General features: G+C 50.6%; 1 protein-coding gene across 8 annotated transcripts in view; it reads left to right on the top strand.

The window, feature by feature from the left end:
* Positions 1-21,763, top strand: part of LRRC27 (leucine rich repeat containing 27) — a 49,274-nt gene that overhangs the window by 10,239 nt on the left and 17,272 nt on the right. For 6 of the 8 annotated variants that reach the window (XM_017893850.1, XM_017893853.1, XM_017893851.1 and 3 more), the window contains exons 3-8: positions 2,615-2,745; positions 8,057-8,115; positions 10,303-10,455; positions 13,490-13,862; positions 17,100-17,246; positions 20,555-20,651. In XM_017893850.1, the coding sequence (XP_017749339.1) occupies positions 2,615-2,745; positions 8,057-8,115; positions 10,303-10,455; positions 13,490-13,862; positions 17,100-17,246; positions 20,555-20,651 (960 nt within the window). Of the gene's footprint in view, positions 1-2,230; positions 2,481-2,614; positions 2,746-8,056; positions 8,116-10,302; positions 10,456-13,489; positions 13,863-17,099; positions 17,247-20,554; positions 20,652-21,763 lie in introns of all 8 variants that reach the window. The other 2 variants (XM_017893856.1, XM_017893857.1) reach the window with 1 other exon arrangement.

Raw genomic sequence — 21,763 nt, 5'->3', positions numbered from 1 at the left:
CCCGCCACCTCGCCCGGCTAGTTTTTTGTATTTTTTAGTAGAGACGGGGTTTCACCGTGTTAGCCAGGATGGTCTCGATCTCCTGACCTCGTGATCTGCCCGTCTCAGCCTCCCAAAGTGCTGGGATTACAGGCGTGAGCCACCGCACCCGGCCAAGGGTGTGACTTTTAATCCTCCCCGTTGCCTTCCTTAATCCACACAAGGGGATTACTTTCTTCCTCCTCTGTTAGAAGGCCCATCATAACTTTTATTTGCCCCTTCTCTATTCCTAATCCTAAACCTAATCTGACAATCAGGTCTTGACCCAGGAGGTTAGTTCCTGCTTCAGGAACATGTAAGAACAACCCCTTAATTTGTTCTGATCCCAAGCTAATTAACATTTTCTTAAATATCGGAACCTGAAATCCCTCCCTCTTTACCCCGATACTGTTAACTTCTCCTTAGAGAGTTTTGTGCCCCTTGGTTGATACATTGGGGAGAAGCAAGCCCCTCCAGTGTCGATCAAAGATGTCATTTCTTCCCCGTATGGACCACCAGGTTGTGAGAAACAAACTCACCCAAACTCAAAGACTCAGAGACCCAGAGAACAGTGGAAGTGAGACTTTTAATGATGGTTTTGCACGATCGGGTGTCTGGTGGGCAGGCACACCCAGCAGGGTTACAACAAGCCATTTATCCCCTAGTGCACAGGTCCTGCCCCAGTTCCTCATAGGCTGAGTACTGTGGGGGTCACAGTCTTCCTGGACGTCGCCTATTGGTTGTTGGGCAGGGGCTGTAGGTGTTTTCTTTAGGGTTGTCCTGCTGCATTTTGTTGCGGCCCACAATGCATTGCAATCCCAGTCAGCTCAGGGGCTCTTCAGGTATTTGACTTATGACCTAAGTAGCCGGGCAGGCTGATAAGAACAGACAAAACGAGATATTTTTAGACTGGTAAACTTTCATCTTAGACTAAACCTCTTTGGTTTGGGTGAGGGCAGCTAAGGGGTGGGGGGTGCCCAACAAGCAGGCGTTGGCTATCCAAGCAGAGGCCTAGTACATCCTGTTTCTTCTGTAGTTTGCTGACCTAAGCCGATTCAAGGCACTTTGTCTTGGAAATGGACCACTGTATACATTATTTCCTTCAACCATAAGCAGCTCCAAGTCACAGGTGGTGCCTGTATTTCCAGAGGTGCTGGGGAGGAAGAAGAGTGTTATCTTTCTGAGGTTCCTTTTACTGGCATTGAGGACAACGTGGTTTCAAAGCTGAGCACTGGAATCAGCTTGCCCTGGGAGGGAAAGGACAGGACCAAAAAGCGTAGAGCCACTTCTGCAGAGGCCCGAGAAAGGCAGCACGTGGAGGCCTGCGCATGCCTGTATGTGGGGATTGCACGCCCAGGTACATGGCGGTGCACACTGTGATCTGTGATTGCCAGGCTACTTTCTGGAGACCGAGCCAGCTGCCAGCAAGCAGTGACTCCAGCAATTTCCTAACAGAGATAAGACACTGTTTCCAATGCCTTTATGAAGAGCGTGATTTTTTCCAGTCAGTGTTTCTTCAATTGGAATCTGTCAGTGATTTGGATCAGGGACACGGTGTTGAAGGTGGAATGGGGAGGCACGGTGGCGCTCTGTGCAATATGCAGTGTGTGTTTCATAGAGTCAATGTAATCACGACAGCCAATCCACGCACTGCCCTTTAGTGCTGCCCACATTGCCCCGTCTCACAGATGAGGACCCTGGAGCCCAGAGAGGTTCGGGAACTTGCTCAAGGTCACACAGCCAATAGATTTTGAAACGTAGATGTCAATCCAGGCAGTCTGGCTTCGAGATCATTGTTCTGAACAATGATCTGTTTCTACTCCCTCAGTAAATACGGATATAGATATAAATATATATAATAATGTGAGCATAAACAACATAGCAGCATTAATGACGGTATTGTAAAAATTAGCTATTATCCTCCCACACTGTGACTGTAAAATTATATATATGTTATATGCACTTTACACAGCTAAAATCAATGTGTATACATTTCATCTTCCATCTTGCCTTATTTATAATAACTTTAAAGTGTCACCGAGTTGATGTGTTGATCTGCTTCTGAAATGATGCTCGCTGAGGTTATTTTTGTGTGCTGCTGATCGTAGAGAACACCACAGGAGACGTCTCTGTCCCTGTCTTTTAGTTTCCTCTTAATGATTGAGTTGGGCTGAATCCCCCAGACCAGACATGGTTCTGGCTATTTGCTCAGTAAACAGGTGGTTTCGGGGGCTGCCGAGGGCCAGGTGCTGCGGCAGACACTGGAGAAAGGGCCAAGACACTGCGTGCGGAGCCCCAGGATTCAGACCGTGTCGCAGGCTTTGGGATAGAAACCGTGGTGTGCTTGGTCAGCAGCAGAGTGCCGGCTCTTCAGGAAGCCAGTCCCCGCTCGGAAGGCCGTTGGAAGGAGCCCTGGTTCTTTGCTTTCTGATTCTCGTGTTTACTATTGACATCTTTTGAGGGTAAGAGATTGGGTTTTTGTTTTTTGACTTAGTATACGTGGTTAGTAGTTCTTTTGGAAATGGATTTTGGATATATCATGTTTTAAAAATTAGTTGGTTGACAAAACATTCTCTGATTCTCTTTTGCACGGAAGCAATTGCATCTGCAAAGGAACGCCCTGTGTGTCATTCCTCAAGATTTCTTCCAGTTGCTGCCGAACCTGACTTGGCTGGACCTCCGGTACAATAGAATTAAGGTGCTTCCTTCCGGGATCGGAGCCCACAGGTAAGTTGTTTATGCTTCCAGATTTTAAAATCATCCTTGTCCTTTACTCAATTGAATTTTTATTTCGGAACAGAAACATTTAATAGTATTTTTAAATCCAGCTAAGAGGTGCAACAGTTGAATGTACGCAACATGTAGAACTATAACTTGGGATATTTGGTGCCACAACAAATGCTGGTAGCCACAGTGTCTTTTTGCTGGGTGGCCGGTGTGATTTTTGTCACAGCTGATTCCAGCTCTGACTCTCCTTGTGTGAAGCTGCCTGAAAATCAGAAATACTTCTGACGAGTTAAACCAGCAACTTTGGCCAGGCGCAGTGGCTCACGCGTGTAATCCCAGCACTTTGGGAGACTGAGGCAGGCAGATCACCTGAGGTCAGGAGATCAAGACCATCCTGGTCAACATGGCAAACCCTGTCTCTACTAAAAATACAGAAAAATTAGCCAGGCGTGGTGGCGGGCGCTTGTAGTCCAGCTACTCGGAGGCTGATGGCAGGAGAATGTGGTGAACCAGGAGGCGGAGCTTGCAGTGACAGGAGATCACGCCACTGCACTCCAGCCCTGAATGAAGAGCGAGTACTCTTTTCCTCAAAAAAAAAAAAAAAAAAGAAAAAAAATATATATATATATATATAGTTATATAGTATAAGTAGCCTCAATATATATAAATGAGCCAGGTGGGTGCCTGTCATCCCAGCTTCTTGGGAGGTTGAGGGAAGAGAATTGCTCGAACCCAGGAGGCGGAGGTTGCAGTGAGCTGAGATCACACCATTGCACTCCAGTCTGGGCGACAGAGTAAGAGTCCGTCTCAAAAATAAATAAATAAATAAACCAGCTCATTTGCTCCTGAGGGCTCTTGTGTAACCCACCTTGGTTCTTGGCATATAATGAGAAATTCTTCTCACTTTGGAAAACTGGGAGCACCCACCCAAGCCCCGGGTGTCCTGCCCGTCCCCACCACTTCCCTTCCAGGGGTTTCCTTGCATTCCCACTTGTGGACCTGTGGGGCGTAGTCCTGCCCACGGTGGAAATGCCACATCTCGTTTCCCTGCTCAGCCTGGCCCTTCCCGTCAGCCAGGAATCTACCCTCACTGTGGAGACTCCCTTCTCTCCTGAGCCTTCTGCTTCTGTGTCCACATCCCTGGCACCGTGGCTTTTTCTCCTTCTGAAGCCATGATTGCCCTCACCTCTTATTCTTTTCTTTTTCTTTCTTTTTTTTTTTTTTAGATGGAGTCTCGCTCTCCCCTAGGCTGGAGTGCAGTGGCGTGATCTCAGCTCAGTACACCCTCTGCCTCCTGGGTTCAAGCGATTCCCTTGCCTCAGCCTCCCGGGGAACTGGAATTACAGGTGCACGCCACCATGCCCTGCTACATTTTGTATTTTTAGTAGAAACAGGGTTTTGCCATGTTGGCCAGGTTGGTCTCAAACTCCTGACCTCAAGTGATCCGCCTGCCTTGGCCTCCCAAAGTGCTGGGATGACAGGTGTGAGCCCCCACACCCGGCTGCCCGAACCTCTTTTGACCAGTGCTTCAGCCCCTCCTCTGATATGAGTGTGTCTGGGCACAGCCCTGAGGTGGGCGTGTCCCTGGCAGGTGCAGGTTGGCAGGGAGGCCTATTGGGTGGGGGAAGTCTCTAAAGAGGGGCAGTGGGGCTCAGAGGCCAGTGTCTCTTTGTGAATTTTATTTTAGAAGGGAAGTCACAGAAGGGTTTGAGTAGAGAGGGTGGCATCAGACTTGGTTTATAGTCACTCTGTGAAGAGGGGGGCTCCAGGGCAAGGGTGGGGCGGGTCACCAGCTGGGGCCACGGCAGCAGCCCATGCAGGAGGGGCAGCCTGGGCGTGGGCTTGGTGGGACTTCAGAGCTGGTGGGATGCGGGTGGGTGTGGGGCCCAGGAAGGAAAGGGGTGTCTAGGACACCCCCAGTTCCTACATGAGGAATTGTGTCTCCCAAAAGCCATGGTGGCCTCTGTGGCACGGTAGAATAGAGGCTTGTAGGCGGCCCTTCACTTGCCTTGAACTCACCGGTTTTAAAAATGTTTTATAAGAGGTCAGTATATTTTGCCACACGTAATAGAAGAGAACCAGGCATCATTCGCCCTTCAGGCTCTGCGAGGAAGCTACTTATCTAGTGAGAAGTGGTGTCTCGAGCAGGTGGAAACACACCGGGGCATCTCCATGGGGCTCCAGGGACTCGGGTCTGCAGGGCGGATCACAGATAGACCTCGAGGAGAAGAGTGTCCCGGGACTCAGCTGGTCCATCTGCTGAGCCCGGCCAGCCGCTTGTGTCATGGGAGCTGCATGGGAGCTAGGTACTCTCCGGGCAGTGGTCCACCCTGTCCTCACGGCCTCAGGAGGCTTCCGAGCCTGTGGCTGAGAGTGCTTTGGGAAGGATTTCTTCTTCACGTGATCATCATCTTCTGGGTTTAGAATCACTGGGTGCTGTTTTATCAACAAATCATTTTAGCCTTACACAGTTCTGGAAAGTAAGTGCTACTCAGAGGATGTAAATGCACTAAGACCTGTTCTCATAACTACTCGTCTTTTCCCTGAAATAAGTATACAGTCCTTAAAATTTGAAATTCTTTGATTTTGCCAAAGCTGGCGGCCTCATGTTTTTGAAGATACACTTTTATTTGTGATTTGTAACCCATGATAACATTCCAATTAGATCAGCTACAGAGCTGAGACATATTACTCAGAAATGCAAAGTGATTATGGGCTTATTAAAGCCTTAAACCTCTCGAAACATAGTTAAAACAGTGGCGGTGTTAGCGTGCCCCCTTCTCAGTGTCTTGGATGTGTGAGCTTGCTAGCAGAGAGACGATGTGGGAAGCGTGGATCAGTTCATTTACCTCCTTAGGCAAACAAGTCCAACTCAGTATTTACTTTTATATATTCATTTTAAAATCAATGAAACAAAAGAATCAATGGGTACGCTTTGAATTATTGATAGTATTTAAGGAATTAACATTTATAAATTTGTCATTTAAAGTGTTTCAGAATATTTTAATAATATTATTACATAGGGTAGAAAAACCCGTGCTATACTTTCAGGTTAATAGTAAACATGCGGCCGGGCATGGTGGCTCAAGCCTGTAATCCCAGCACTTTGGGAGGCTGAGACGGGCGGATCACGAGGTCAGGAGATCGAGACCATCCTGGCTAACACGGTGAAACCCCGTCTCTACTAAAAAATACAAAACTAGCCGGGCGAGGTGGCGGGCGCCTGTAGCCCCAGCTACTCGGGAGGCTGAGGCAGGAGAATGGCGTGAACCCGGGAGGCGGAGCTTGCAGTGAGCTGAGATCCCGCCACTGCACTCCAGCCTGGGTGACAGAGGGAGACTCCGTCTCAAAAAAAAAAAAAAAAAAATAGTAAACATGCACCCCCTGCAATCCCTCTTAGGCAAAACCCAACCCAGCCCCACCCAGCAGCGCCTGAGTGGCCAGAACCTTTCTGCCTTGACGAAGCCCTAGTGCTGGAGAAGCCGAGGGCATGGCGCTACCCTTGCTGCCCTCCTCAGCATCTGGAGGCCTCTGTTCACCTTCTAGAGAGCAGATGCTGTTCTTGTTGGCTGGTTTTATACGAGCAAAATTCAGAGGGAGTAAACCAAAAACAGTGAACTGAAAGAACCACATTGAAATAATCCACTTTTGTGCACTTCAAGAAAAGTTTACTTCATAAAGTTTATTCCTTAAAAACTTTAAGTAACAGCCGGGCACAGTGACTCAGGCCTATAATCCCAGCACTTTGGGAGGCCGAGGTGGGCAGATCACAAGGTCAGGAGTTCGAGACCAACCTGGCCAGCATGGTGAAACTCCATCTCTACTAAAAAAAAAGTATAAAAAAATTAGCCGGGCATGGTGGCATGTGCCTGTAGTCCCAGCTATTCGGGAGGCTGAGGCAGGAGAATTGCTTGAACCCGGCAGGCAGAGGTTTCAGTGAGCCAAGAGCATGCCACTCCACTCCAGCCTGGGCCACAGAGTGAGACTCCATCTTAAAAAAAAAAAAAATTTCAAATAACCAGGAAAATCCAAGAAAGTAAGTAGAAAGAAAATTGTCTAAACCTTAAATAATCTGATTTTCCTGTAGGGTAATCAAAAAATTAAACGTAATTTAAGTGAGGGTTGGGCATGGTGGCTTATGCCTATAATCCTAGCACTTTGAGAGTCTGAGGCAGGAGGATCACTTGAGTCCAGGAGTTCAAAACTGGCTTGAGCAACATAGAGATACCCTGTGTTTACAAAAAATACCAACATTAGCCAGACATGGTGGCACACACCATTAGTCTCAGCTCAGCCACACGTGGTAGCACACACCATTAGTCTCAGCTCAGCCAGGTGTGGTGGCATACACCTATTAGTCTCAGCTACCTGCAGGGGCTGAGGCAGGAGGATTGCTTGAGCCCAGGAGGCAGAGGTTGCAGTGAGCCGAGATTACGTCACTGTACTCCATCCTGGGCAACAGAGTGGAGACCTTGTCTCAAAAAATAATCATAATAATTAACTGCGAAAACCAAGAAGCATAGTACAGTAAAAGGTACAACATAGAGTTTAATAGAATATATGGATTTTTCCATCATTCAGCTAGTAAATGTTTACATTCTTTCCTGTCTGTCTGTCTGTCTAGGCATCCATGAGATATTTTGGGCTGCATTTTGTGAGGATGTTACTAGGTGTTAAATGAAAGTAGGTGCCTTCCTGAAATGCTGCCTTAGCTGAGTTTCTTATGTAGAGGCTTCTCAGAGTCCCCAGTGTACGAATCATTCATCTCCAAGCAGGGCAGGATATACTGTGCAGCGGAAGTCTCTCAGGCAATTTTGGCCACAGAAAACTTTTTTCACAGAGCATCATAAAACACTGGGATTCCTCACAGCACATCTTAGGAAAGACTGGTTTGCAGTGAGGTTATAACTGGAAGGTATGAAAGCCTAAAATAGAGGTTCTGAACTGGGGGAGGTTTTGCCCCCAAGGAGACTGTTGGCAATGTCTGGAGACATCTGTGGTTGCCACACCTGGGGGTGGGTGGTACCTCTGGCATCTATTGGAGAAAGGCTGGAGGTGTACAATACCCTGCAAAGCAGGGGCACCGCCACCCCTACGAACTGCCTGGTCCCACGTGTCAGTGGAGCAGGGCTTAGACCTGTGTTTATGTTTGGCAGCAGACCATTTGTGTGTCCATGTTGTAAATGTAAGTGTAACTGTATTGAAGTTGCCCCTGAAAGAGAAGAAAAATGAAGAAACTTGATGGTGTATTTTGGAGATAATCATTTTATTCTCTGCTTTTTAAATGTTTTTGTTTTGTTTTGCTTTACAGGCATTTGAAAACTTTGCTTTTAGAAAGAAATCCTATCAAAATGTTACCTGTGGAGCTGGGTAAGTAATAAAACAATAAAAAGATGATTTTAAAATGCTATCTTTTGAACTTACCAGACCTTGTAATGGAAGTATCAGGCATGACAAAGGAGGGTAAGCTAGATATTTTTAAAATCCTTCCTACCTCTAGGACTAAGATAACATAGCTCTCAAGAGCTGTTGATACAGCACGTACTGTTCGTATGGAGGTGTGACATGTGAGCCTTGTGTGAGGCACAGTCACACAGGTAAGGAAACCGAAGGCCCTGCACACACCTCTGCAGGCCCCGCGTGCTGTCTCCGCTGCATCTCGCTGGCCTTCCTGGGAAGTTTGACCCCTTACGTATGTTCCTAGGCCTCATCACGAGCACTTGTTTAGACCTCGGAATCTAAACACTCAAAACCAAAGGCATATGCTGACAGACAAATCAAACAAGCATAAACTATCGCAGAAGCAAGTTTTCTGACCTTTAAAATAACTAGCAGAAACAGTATAAATTTGTCTAACTAGTAGCCCAGGAAAAAATGTCTAAAATTCTGAAGGCATTTCTATTATGAACTTGAAAAGCATTTTGGAGAACTAATTTATGAGTATTCGTTTATTGATAAGTCAGTTGCTACCATGTGGGCAGTATAAAAAACAGACACGTATACACGTGGGTACGTAAAAGTACAAACATTGAGATTTTATTGCTTTGATTTTATTTTTAGCCATGAATCAGGTAAAACTCACCAGTTTAAAAGAACAGTTGAGACCATGCATAGTGGCTCATGCCTGTAATCTCAGCACCTTGGGGCGCCAAGGCGGGAGGATCCTCTGAAGCCAGGAGTTTGAAACCAGCCTGGGTAATATAGTGAGACCCCATCTCTACAAAAAGTAAAATAAAATAAAATTAGCCAGGTGCAGTAGTGCGTGCCTGTGTTCGTAGATACTTAGGAGGCTGAGGGGGGAGGCTAACTTGAGCCCAGGACTTCAAGGCTGCAGTGAGCTCTGATTGCACCACCGTACTCCAACCTGGACAACAGGGTGAGAGACCCTCTCCCTAAAAAAAACAAAACAAAACAAAAACCACAAAAGAACAGTTGGGTTAAATTGTGCCTTTGTAAATGGAACAAGTTATGGCTGGAACCCTTCCACAGGTTTAGAGAAAACAATAACAAATTTATACCTCAAAGAACAGAGAGAATTTAAGCTTTTTAAAGAAGGAGTTTGGGTGTGTTTGAAGACTAAAAATGGATGACAAGATAATACAAAGTCACTTGCCACAGGATTTGATAAGGAAACTAATTTCATTTAGATAGGTAGCTTCTAGTTTAGTCTCTGTTTTCCAGCTGGACCATGGAGCTCAGGGCAGAGCCCATTAACGGACAGGGCCAACAAAGCGTCTGCAGTTTTTAGATGCTAATACTTACCCTATGTGAAAAGCAAGCGCAACTGAAAGGCAGAACAAATACCCCAAATCTAAACATCCATCTTTCACCCTGAACCCTGGCTCCTCTAAACTGGGAGACTCCACAGGACTAGGGCCCCTGCAGGGCTTCCCCAGTGCTCCTCATTCCAAGGACTTCACCCTGAGCCTGGGGAGTGACCCAGCCCCCATCAGCCCACTGCCCACCACAGGAGCCTCATCTCTCAGTGGCCATCGTTTCCACAGTCTCCAAGAGTTCAAGTAATTTCCGTTTTTAGTGACGTTTCACATTTGTGGAGCCCTTGTATTCTGTTTTCTTCTAATTAAACACAATTTTCTTCATTCGCTTGAACATATTTAAATGGCTACTTTGAAGTCTTTGTTAAACCCAACATCTGGGCCTCCTCAAAGACAGTTTCCATTGTCTGCTCTTTTCCTGCGTGTAGGGTACCTTTTCCTTTTCTTTGCGTGTCTCGTAGTTTTATGTTGAAAATGGGCATTTGAGATAATATAGCAACTTCGTATTCTGAATTTTACAGAATTGTGACGGTGGTTGTGACTGCTTCTGTTTGTTTGATTTTATTTATTTGTTTTTTGATAACTATCCTGGTCTTAATTTGTGGAATCTGTCTCCTGCAGAGTTACCTTTAAAGCAGATCTTTGACTCGGTTAACATCATTGTACCCCCAATACTGAATAGAATCATATTTTAAAATGTGAAGAGTAACTATTATTGGTTCCTCATTTTCATTTCAAGAATGGTATATAAAATGCTGGCAGTTTTTTTTCTCCACTGCAGGGAGTGTAACCACGCTGAAAGCACTGAACCTAAGACACTGCCCTCTGGAATTCCCTCCTCAGCTCATCGTGCAGAAGGGATTGGTGGCTATCCAGCGCTTCCTGCGGATGTGGGCAGTAGAACACTCTCTCCCCAGAAATCCAGCTTCTCAAGGTTCGTAGGAGATGATTTATGACAAATCACATTAGCGTTGAAGTTACAGCTTTTTAAAATCAGGTTAGAACCTGTCTTCTCTTTAATAGCATCCTGAGAAATACAGGAGCCTCCTCTGCTGAGCTGGCACAGTGTCCGCTGATCTCAGGCCTGCTCAGCCATCTCTGTGTCTTTTCCTTGGTTCTGTAAATCTGGGCACATTATGGATCCTGTCTTGAGTGGATTTTGGTAGAATTTTATTGTGATCAATCAAATGAAACAGTTATCACCTCCAAGCCACCTGCGGGCAGCTGCTTCAGGAATGACTCGACGCTCCATTAGACACTCGACGCTCCGCCGGAGACCCGGCGCTCCGCTGGACAGCTGTTTTAAAATAAGCACAATGAAATGTCCTCATTCCTAACGAGGTACAAGGAAATTGGCGGGAAAATGGCCCTGTAGACACGTTTTATCTAATCCCCTTGTTGGTGGGTGCTCACTAACCTGTTCCATTCTTTCAACATACTGACCAGCCAGGTATTTTCGGATGCTCATGATGTGTTCTGGTCTTGAGTATGCATTCTAGTTACACTTGGAAACAGTAAAGTTAAATGGTGATAAAGGAGAATCATAATGAAAGTTCGCCAAAATAGTGCATATTCTGAAATATTTTCAGAATATTTTAAATTTCACTATTTGTGATGTACTTTGATACTTAAGAAAAATGCATATGTTTGGAACAATTAGCCAAGATAATTGTATATATGCTGTAATTGAATTGTGTAAATAATTAGATCTTTGTAAATAACTGACCTTGCACTTTTGACCCAGATGGCCTCTATTTGGAAATTGTTTTAAATGATTAAGAATCAGCAGTTGGCCCTGTGCTTGCTGAGTTGTTTGTAAACATATTTTAACCAGGTTGTAGCGTCCTCCATTGGTGCATCGCACTGAAGCCGCCTGGCTCTGGCACCCTTGACCCTGACGCTACCAGGATGTTGCGATAAGAATAGGAAAAGAAAATTAGCCGCTGGACTGGAAGTGTGGAGGGCACTGGGCACCTGGCAGGAGTGGGGATAGGTAGCTGAGGGCATGGGGTGGCAGAGGAGAGGTAGGACCAGGACCTGGAGACAGCCGGGACAAGGATGGAGAGGCAGAACCGTCAGGCATAGCCAGAGCCAGGACGTAGGGGCCTCAGGGGACACAGGCTCCACTGGAGGATCAGGATAAAAGAGAGAAGTTGAAGGTTCATTCTGATTGAAGGAGACTAAAGGAAACTGGGTGTGGTGCTTCATCCTAAATCGGATCCTGGGCCAGGACAAACATGATACAGGACATGACCAGGACAGTTATCAAGGCGTGAGGAAGGCCAGCCAGTGAATGACAGAAGTCAGCGATGGGACACTTCTGGTTTTGGTGAATCGCTATGGTGATGTGTGAGCGTCTCCATCTGAGGGTGGAGGGGCAGGATGTCTGAAGTTACCCTTGAGTGTTTTAGGAAATGCATGAGTACCCCCAGACAGAGAGGCAGTGGCGGGCAGGCTCACGGGGGCAGGCAGCTTCAGGGGCCAGGCAGCAGCGGCTGCTGATGGGGTGCGGGGCCCACCAATTTCTCAGCAGTGTTCTTGCAACTTTTCTATAAGTTTGAAAAAAATACATTAAGTGACTGGTCAAAAATAAATATTTTCTAACTCTTCTCTATTAGTTTTAGAGCCACCTGGAGTGATTTTCAGCTACTATGTACATTTTAGCACTTTGCCCTTTCAATTACTTTAAAACGTCTTTTTGCTGGCCGGGCGCGGTGGCTCACACCTGTAATCCCAGCACTTTGGGAGGCTGAGGTGGGCGGATCACGAGGTCAGGAGATCGAGACCATCCTGGCTAACACGGTGAAACCCCGTCTCTACTAAAAATACAAAAAATTAGCCGGGCGTTGTGCTGGGCGCCTGTAGTCCCAGCTACTCAGGAGACTGAGGCAGGAGAATGGCGTGAACCTGCGAGGCGGAGCTTGCAGTGAGCCAAGATGGTGCCACTGCACTCCAGCCTGGGTGACAGAGCGAGATTCCATCTTTAAAAAAAAAAAAAAAAAAAGTCTTTTGCCGGTATCCCATTTTCCTGTCTGCTTACATTTTCATGAATTTCAGTTTTGTCTCTGGCCCCAACTACAGTCAGATTGTTCAAATATGCATGTTTCTAGTCACTTGTGCCCCAGGGGAAATTTTACAGCTTCTTAGGATGTTTTGAAGCATGTTTGCCCATTTTTAAAAACTTTTCCTTTCAAACTTAAGACCCCGAGCATGCAGCAGTCAGGAGCGTGTGGCAGCCAGGGGCGTGATGTCCATGCACCTGTGTCCACTGCGATGGCCACCTGGGGTCTCACTCAGCCTTCAGGTCGTCATGGGCACGTGCTGGGAGAATAATGCCCACTAGGTCCCAGTGGCTCCCGAAGTGCCTGGAGCACCTCCCTGAAGTCATGTTTTGAGAAAGTCAACAAAAGCATCACCAAACAAGAAAAGCAGGCATAATGGGCTAAACATGACTTAGAAATAAAGATTCTAAGTGATCTGAGGGGAAGCAGAAATGTTGATTAAATGTGGCGAGATTACCCTGTGTACACATACAAAAAGTCCCTACAAAGTGGTAAGGCCTATGTGGGAAGGTCACGCGTGTCTGGCGAGGCCTGCCTGGGAGAGTCAGGCGCGCCCGACAGGGCCTGCCTGGGAGGGTCAGGTGCGCCCGGCGGGGCCTGCCTGGGAGAGTAGGCGCGCCCGGCGGGGCCTGCGTGGGAGGGTCCTGGTGTGCTTCAGGCAGTGTTGTTTGCATTCCCTCCATGTGTAACTGCTTTGCGTGCCATAGCATAGAAGCCTAGCATGGTGCAGGTGGGGTGACAGGAATTGTTTGGATTGACAGGGAATGTGGTGGCCATGGAGGATGGGCACCCCACCCCCCACCATCCAGGCGCTCTTCACAGAGAGGCACCATCACTGGCTTTTTGAGTGAGTCATAGAGGAATGGCGTTGATGGTAGCTGCTAAAGCGGTTTCTTCCTCTACCAGAGGCTCCACCGGTGAAAGAGACGACCCTCCATGACCTCCCGAGCCCAGGATTGGAGTTGTCCGGAGACCAGGCGTCTAATGAAGGAGCTGTGAACGCTCAGGGCCCAGAGGGGGCTGTGATGAAAGAGAAGGCCGGCTTTCTCCCGCCTGTGGAAAAGCCAGACCTGAGTGAGCTCAGGAAGTCTGCTGACTCCTCAGAGCACTGGCCCAGCGAGGAGGAGATCAGGCGCTTTTGGAAGCTGAAGCAGGAGATTGTTGAGCACGGGAAGGCAGACACTCTGGGAAAGCAGCTCTTACCGAGGGAATTACCTCCAAATCTCAAGGCGGCCTTGAACAGTGAGAAAGAGCTGCCAAAGCCAAGACACGTTTTCAGGTAAAACTTAAAAGCAACGGGATTTTCTTGATCTTTGCGAATTCATACAATTATTTTAAATTATCTTTTAAAACATCAGGTCCAGCTTTTAAAGTGTCCCTCCACATTGCCGCCGTTCACTGTGCGGCAAGTGCCGGTCCCAGGTTTAGGGTCATGGGGACCTGCATCAAGCCCAGAGCGTCTGTGTCAGAGCCCAGTCCATTCAGAAGCTGAGTTTGCCAAGGTTGAGGATGCGCCCAGGGAAAAGAAACACAAGTGACAGTAAGATCTATGGCCTGTGCTTTCTCCAGAGAGAGCTTTGAGGACGTCAGCGTTTAAAGGAGAAACAATGGATAGCAGGGGAAGGAGGAAAGAAAAGTAAAAGTGGGGGCAGGTGGTGAGCCAAGTGGTCACATTCCTGTGGGGCTTCGATCAGCGCTCACTGAATCCACATTTTACCTGTGAAAAGAGAGGAGTTGGGGGAAAGGTCAGTTATGCAGAAAATAAATGGCAGCTGCCTGGGGACAAAAGGAAGGCAGTCATTGTGTGGCCCACTTCCCATGTCTGGGGAGAAAAGGAAGGCAGTCACTGTGCGGCCCACTTCCCAAGCTTACCTTTCCCTTTGGCACAGTGAGTTTGGGGCCGAGATTTTATTTTCCTTTCACACCCAGGGCGAGGGTCCCTGGAGAACAGGCTCTGCAGAGGCTACATGAGAGAAAAACTGACTCATGGGTGTGGCAGGGCATGCACCTACACATATAGGAGGTGTGTATCTGTGGTGTGCATGTGTGTGCCTGGGTGTGTATAAATATCTAGAGAGAGAATGCTGCAAAATAGCAGTTGGTGAATCTAAATCATGCATTCTCAAGAGGCACATTGTCATAGCCAAGGGGACAACAATGGCTTAAGGGGGGTGCAGATTCTGGGAGGCCGTGGTGGTCTGTGGGCCTCAGGCTCCACGCAGCGGCCAGCATGGGCAGGCGCAAGATGGCACCAGACCTTCCTGGAGGCGTCGGCATGAAGCGCTCACGGCCCCGATCCTTCAGCTGTCCTGTAGGTTTGAACATTCAAAACAGAACGAAACAAACCTTGGAAGCATTACTAACAAAGTGTAGGATGTCCTGGCAGCATGCACGGCAGGTTCCCAGTGACAGCGAGGCCTCGGAGGCTCCAACACACTCGTGATGTTCTCAGTCCACACAGTTTCATGGTGAAAGGTCAGGAATATGCTGGGCCTGCTGCTTAGAATCCTCTTTTCTCGCCTCCTCCCTTCATGTATTTATTTGTTGTTAGGAACTCTAATAATAGTGAATCCAAGTGAATTGTGGTATGCTTATTAATAGTACTTATAATTTGATCAATACGTCAGATTTGGATACTAGACCCTAGCCTTCAGAGATTGCTTTGGGTGCCTTGGGAAGTTGGAGCAGAGAACTGGAGCCTCTGGCAGGAAGCCTCAACCTGGAGCCCGTGCCCCATGGTTGGGTGGGCCCTGAATGTTGTCTTCCCCCTCTGCTGCCTCTGCCCAGAGTGAGCCATAGAGAGCCACTCTGCCTCAGCTTTCCCACGGGGGTGGTTGTGATGTCACATGCATTATCGGGGCCTCAGTTTCCCCACTTGGTCGGGTTGTCGTGGGGTCATAGGTATTAAGGAGAAGCTCTGAGATTGTAGCCCTGGTCCACGCTCGGAATGGTGGCCCTTCCTGAGGGTCTGGGACTCGGGAAGCTGGCGTTGTTCTGTGTTCTGTGGCTGGGGAGCAGTGGGCATGGTGGGAGCAGCAGGCCCACTCCAAGGTGACTCGCGTGGCCTGGGCCTGTTTATGAGGCTGGGTGCTCGTGTTCAAAATACTTGCAAGAAAAGTAATGTTATGTAAAAATCATAGGTAAATAATGGTCTGGTCCTGAAATCTCAAAATTATAATGGGAGGGAATAAAAGCATTCTGAAGGCATCAGACATGGAGCTGGAGTGTGACGGAGCATCACTGCCCCAGCCTGATTCTGACATCCAGCAGGCCTTCCTCTGGGGCAGTTCCTCCACACTCCTCCGGACCCTGAGACCACAAGGGGAAACCTGGTGTTCCATAGAACCCGGGCCACCTGCCCTTCCAAAAGCAGCAAGTTAAATAAAGGCCAGTGCCCAGCGTGCACCCCAGGTGACCCCTGTCCCAGAGCACAGGCCATGCCTGCCTTCTCTGCTCTGCTGCGACAGTCACTGCTGTTCCTGCGCAGACGGGGAAGATGAGGGTGGGAGGTCGTGCGGCGTGGGGGGTGGGGGTGCGGGCCAGCCTCCTGGGACGTGGCCACCAGGCGTGATGCTTGGTTGTGGCCTCCCACGACGTGCTGCTGGTGTGAGGCTTGCACAGGGCAGGCCGTGGAATGGGATGGGCCTTTCTCCTCTGGGCGAGGTGTTGGTTCTGGAGGGAAGACCAGGCAGGGCTTCCAGTTGTGTTTCTCAAGCTGCTTTGGTGCAAGGGTCATGGCGAGGAGGTGTCACGTTCTGGAACCTGGCTGGCTGTCAGTCCTGGGCTCAGAGCACCTATCTCTGGCCTGGTTTTCCCCAGGCGTTTTCGCTGGGAGGAAACACTAGGGCACACCTATCAGCTCCCTCTCTTGGGCAGAGAGAGGGAGTGCCCAGCACCATGAGACCCCACGGTGTTACTGGCTGTCCCTTCTGCTGTCCTGCGGGCTTCCCTCAAGGGGGACCCAATATCTGACCCTGCCTGAATGTGTGTATGGAGGCCAGGCGCCTTCTGATGGCCTTGCCTGCCCCGCCTCTGCTCCCACATCACCCAGCAGCGGGATTCCGACCTGCTGCAGCGTCACCCCGTGCACCTGAACTCCAGGCATGTCACATCCTCCAGCCCGGGCGAGCTGCTGGCCAGGACCTCTGCTTCTGTGGGCATCTGTCCAGGTCAGACAAGGGGGTGGCATTGGTCTCAAGCAGGTCAGGTGCAGCTGCCGAGGCTGCATGTCCTTCAGGTGCATTTCCCAGGCTGACTGTCAAGCATCCCAGGAAAGTAGCTGGCTGGCAGTGGGTGCATTGGGACAGTGTCGTGCTGCCATCCATGCATCTTCATTACATGTCCTGAAATCAACAGTCAAGACTGTGGACTCTGTGGGGTGACTGCAGCTTCTAGTCATGGTAGTTGTTCTGATGAGCAGATGAGCCACAGGCCCTCCTTTTACATTTCACATATTGTATGAGTTACCGTCACAGGTTTTTGTTAACATTCGGCTAAAAACACTCTGTAATTTTAGAAGGAACATGGCCTCCTCCAGGGACATCTTACCCGACCTCTTGTCACCATACCAAATGGCGATCCGAGCAAAAAGACTGGAAGAGAGCCGAGCGGCAGCGCTCCGAGAGCTCCGGGAGAAGCAGGCTGTGATGGAGCAGCAGAGACGGTGAGTCCACACAAGGCGGGGGTCCACGCAGCCGGCCCAGTGCACCTGGAGCTGGGGCTGGGCTGTGATTTTATGGCAGCCCTTGTGGAAGTGTTTAGTTAGTTCTCCCCTCACTGATGCTGATCCAGGATCCGTCTCTTCCTCACCTGGAAGCCAAGCTGCTCGTGCCCCTTGTGGTCTGCAGCGCCGTGCATGGGCTCGTTTGTTTGCAGCCCTGAGGCCTCCGTGTGGGGCAGGCACGGAGCTCATAGTCTGCAGGGCCTTGCATGCATGGGCTCCCTTGTTTGTAGCCCCAGGCGTCTCCATGTGGGGGCAGGCCACAGGTGCAGTGCTTGCGGGGTCGCCCCCTTGTTGTCCATCTTTGTTTGCCCTGGATTCCTCACGACACGTGCCTGCTTGCTTGTCCTTTTCCCTCGTTTCTTATTCTTCCTCAGTCCTTTCCTCCTCACTTTCCCTAGAGTGCCCAGGCCCTGACATAGTCGTCGGGGAGGCTCATTCTTGTGTTGCTGTGACCAACGTGCTCAGTGTCCTCAGTGTCTTCTCTGTCCTCCGGCTCCACTGACCACCTGGCTGCACCCATCCCTGGGCCCCAGGAGTCCGGCTGGCATGGACCGCAGCCATAGCACCCCTGTGGCCCTCACTTGGTGGTTGGCTTTGGCCAGTGGAGGCTCCCAGCAGGAGGCCAAGGAGGAAGAGGAGAGCGAGGGCCTCGTCTTTACTTGCCTGGCTTCTCTCTGAGCTGCCTGGAGCTGGCCGAGTCCAGCCTCTCCCTCCTTCTGGGTTCTGGCAATCTCTCCTTCCCTGGTCCGTCCTGCAGATAGCTGCAGCCCGACCCTGACTGGCACAGGGCTCCTGCACTGCCCCTGTGGCTCACCTGCTCCCTCCCCAACATGAATAAACCCTCCTGAAGCCACCCCGTTGTGTGTGTGCTGTTTTCTCTCGGGACCATGTGATAGGGACCGTGCTTAGCACACAGATTCTGTGATTATCCACAGCTGTCACCTGATGTCCAGACAGACATTGCAGTTGGTTGTCTTTTTTTCAGTAAAAATATGAGTGAGGTGAAGCCCTCCGAGCTGGTCCCCTGCCCTAGGCTGTCATATTGATGGGCAGGGGTGAGGCTGACTGACTGCTCTAGGGCTGTCCTAGGACATGGGAGTGTGGTCTGGGCTGCTCCAGAAAGCCCAGCACTGTGGGATCAGGTCTTGCCAGCCATGGGCCACAGCTGCCGGGGCCCAGGGAGCACTGGGAAGGCTTTCCTTTGGTGCCCATCAGTCGCCCCACACTGTCCCTTGGGGTAGCTCTACAGAGCCGGGCCTGTCCCTCACTGTGAGGTGAGCCCCTCAGGACCGGCCCTGCCTGTCGAGCATGCCAGCTGCCCTCCCCTGTGTGCCCTGCTGCAGGCGGGTCCCACTCCTGTTCGGCTCTACCAATTTCAGGGCACCATTTTCTGAAGTGGGCGGTCCAGATACCTGCCCCGTTGACTCCTCAGGTATCACCTGCCCTGCCAGGAGGCTGCTTGTGGGAGTCCCACTCACCCGCACCCTCTTGGCCACGGCTGTGATGGAGGTGATTGTGGTGAGAACTTCTGTAGGCACAGCCCCTGCCTTAGGCTCTTGGGGCACCACCAACTGCAGTGGGCAGAAAGGGCAGTCTCACCCCCAAACATCAGGCTCGGGCCTCGTCCCACACCTTCATGGAAGAGAAGTTCTTGGATACAAAGAGCAAGTGAACCCTCTCTTCTGTATTTTCCTACCTGGAGCCCAGAGCCAGTGTCCTGCAGTCTCCTAGTGAGCAGCTCCACAGGCCTGTTCGGAGGGTCCAGACCCAGCAGAGCCGGCCCCTTCACATCAACCCTGTGAACAGCGTCACCCCTTTGCGTGACCAGAAAGACAGTGACACTAAGTGGGGGCCCTCGTCCAGGAGCGCAGCGGGGCCAGTGCCACACATGGTGCTGAGTGGGGACATGGGGGGCACCAGCCTGCCTGGGGCTGGGGGTTGGGGCCTGGGACCCACTCAGGCAGGTGTTAGGGCATGGCCTTACCTGAGGCAGCTGGTGAGACCACCTGTGCCCTGAGGTGGCACCGGGGGAGGACACAGCCAGGCTCTGATTCCTGGCAGCACTGACTCAGGATGGAGCCCTCAGCAGGAAGGTGGTCAGAGGTGGGCCGTGGGCCGGGTGGAGCCTAGGAGGGCTGAGCTGCTGTGACCGCAAGGAAGGAAGAGCAGAGGTCGGGTGGAGGCTTCCGGGAAAACCTAGGCTGGGGCCCCGGCATCCAGGATGATGATGGGAGAGACAAGAGGAGGCCAGATCCGGGGGCAGGATGGAGAGGGGTTACCAACCACAGGAGTCCTGCAGGCTGGAGATGTGACCTTCCTGGGGTGGAGCCCTGGGCTTGGGCGACGGCTTTTGGGCACCTGATTCCACCCCAGCCACACACGAGGAGCCCAGCCCAGCCGCAGATGTGGGCGTTACTTGGGACGTTCACAGTCCTAGGCGACGAGCTGTGAGGAAGGAGCATGTGACTCTGGCTCAGGATTGAGGAGGCCTGAAGATGCCTGTTTTTGTCTTATTTTATTTTATTTTATTTTTATTTTATTTTTTGAGACGGAGTCTTGCTCTGTCACCCAGGCTGGAGTGCAGTGGCGCAATCTTGGCTCCCTGCAACCTGCGCCTCCCAGGTTCAAGTGATTCTTCTGTCTCAGCCTCCCGAGTAGCTGGGACTACAGGCGCCTGCTACTACACCTGGCTAACTTTTTGTATTTTTAGTAGAGATGGGGTTTCACCGTGTTAGGCAGGATGGTCTCGATCTCCTGACCTTGTGATCCGCCCACCTCAGCCAGATGCCTGTTTGTTTTTAAAAGTGAAACTCAAGTGTCTGAAGGGAGAGACTTAGAGACAGGCGTTCAGATCTTCCACAGACAGACCTTATGTCGACAAGTACCTGCAGCCAGGCACCCCCAACCCGTCGTGCGGTGCTTGCGGTGGCAGTCCCAGCTGGTGCCCTTACCTGAAAGGGGTGGTGATGCCTTTTCCTCGGTCACTGGGTGGGGCTGGCCCCCAGCGTCAGTCACTGCTGGCAGCACCGTCACACAGAGCTTCGGGATAGAACCCAGCATTCCCGGCTCTGCCCAGACGTGCCGGGAGGAAGAGGCCGTGGTTCAGACTCCCACCCAGAGGGCATGCACACCCCCAGCCTGTGCCCCCTGGAGACAGGGGCACCACAAGCTGTAAAATGACAGAGAAATCCTGTAGCCTTGGCTCGAAGCTGCCTGTAACTTATGACATTAACCTTCCCTTTCTCCAGAGAGAAAAGGGCACTGCAGGAGTGGAGAGGGCGAGCCCAGAGGATGAGGAAGAGGAAGGAAGAGCTCAGCAAACTCCTGCCTCCGCGGAGGAGCATGGTACGGCAGGCATGGGCGGTGACCGGGCACTAGTCCAGTCCCGGGGGTGGGTGGGTGCTCACACGCATCCCTGTCTGTGGAGGATGAGCCCAGACCTGGGGAGGAAGCTGCTTGTGCAGGCTGCTGGCTGGTGGGGCTGGGTTGGAGTGCAGCATCCAGAACCATTGCTCACGACCCAGCCGGAGGGGACACCTTCCTGCCCCAGCCTTGAGGGCTTGCCTCTTGGCTCATTGACTTTTGGCTCCTGTCTGAGGAATTAGAAGCTCAAAGAGGGAAGGGGGAAGAGGAGGTGGGGGGAAAGATTCAAAAAATAAAAAAAAGCAGCTGAGGTTGACGTGGGCCCTACAGAGATCTTTCTGGGCTCCTCGCCCTTGGTCTCTGGACCTCGGGGCAGGCAGTTTCCCTAGAAGCCAAGATTGCCAGCTCTCTTAAGCTATGGGACATGGGATATCCTGAGTACAGTCCCCTCTTCCTGTTTTCCCCAGACTGTATGGGGTCTTAGTCCAGCCGGGCACAGGACAGTGGGCACAGGGCTGCGGGCACAGGACAGTGGGCACAAGGCTGTGGGCATAGGACAGTGGGCACAGGGCAGTGGGCACAGAGCTGCAGGCATGGGCCATGGGCACAGAGTGGTGGGAGCTCGCGGCTCCTCCCTCCAGAATGCGCCTGGCTTGCTTCTCTGTCCTGTGAGCATAGTTAGGCAAATGTGCCTTTGAATTTGGCCACAAATGTTTCTCTGGTTCTTTCTTTTAAGAAATGTTCCTTGTGTGTTACTTTGAAAGGCCAGGGGTTGCCTCTGCAGCCCCCTTAGCTAGGGTAAGGCCCCCGAAGGCTTCAGCCCACAGCAGAGAGGGTGGTCATGTGGGCCTGCAGGCGTGGACTGCTGGGGCAGTTCAGGAGCCTTTCCTTGTTTTAACTTTGTGTTGAACTAGTTTTTGACTTACAGGAAAGTTGCAAAAATAGTGTTTCCATCTCCCCCCGGCCCAGCTTCCCTGATGGTGGCATCTTGCATAACCTCAGAACAAGGCTCAGAGTTAGGAATTCACGGTGTCCAACACGGTGGATAAACCAGGACTGCACCTCCTCACCCTTCTCAGGTCCCGGGTCCCATA

The sequence above is a fragment of the Rhinopithecus bieti genome, unplaced genomic scaffold, assembly GCF_001698545.2.
Source record: "Rhinopithecus bieti isolate Rb0 unplaced genomic scaffold, ASM169854v2 scaffold_24263, whole genome shotgun sequence".
Classification (NCBI taxonomy): domain Eukaryota; kingdom Metazoa; phylum Chordata; class Mammalia; order Primates; family Cercopithecidae; genus Rhinopithecus; species Rhinopithecus bieti.
The sequence above is the reverse complement of the archived record's forward strand: the minus strand, read 5'-3'. Positions and strand labels throughout refer to the sequence as shown.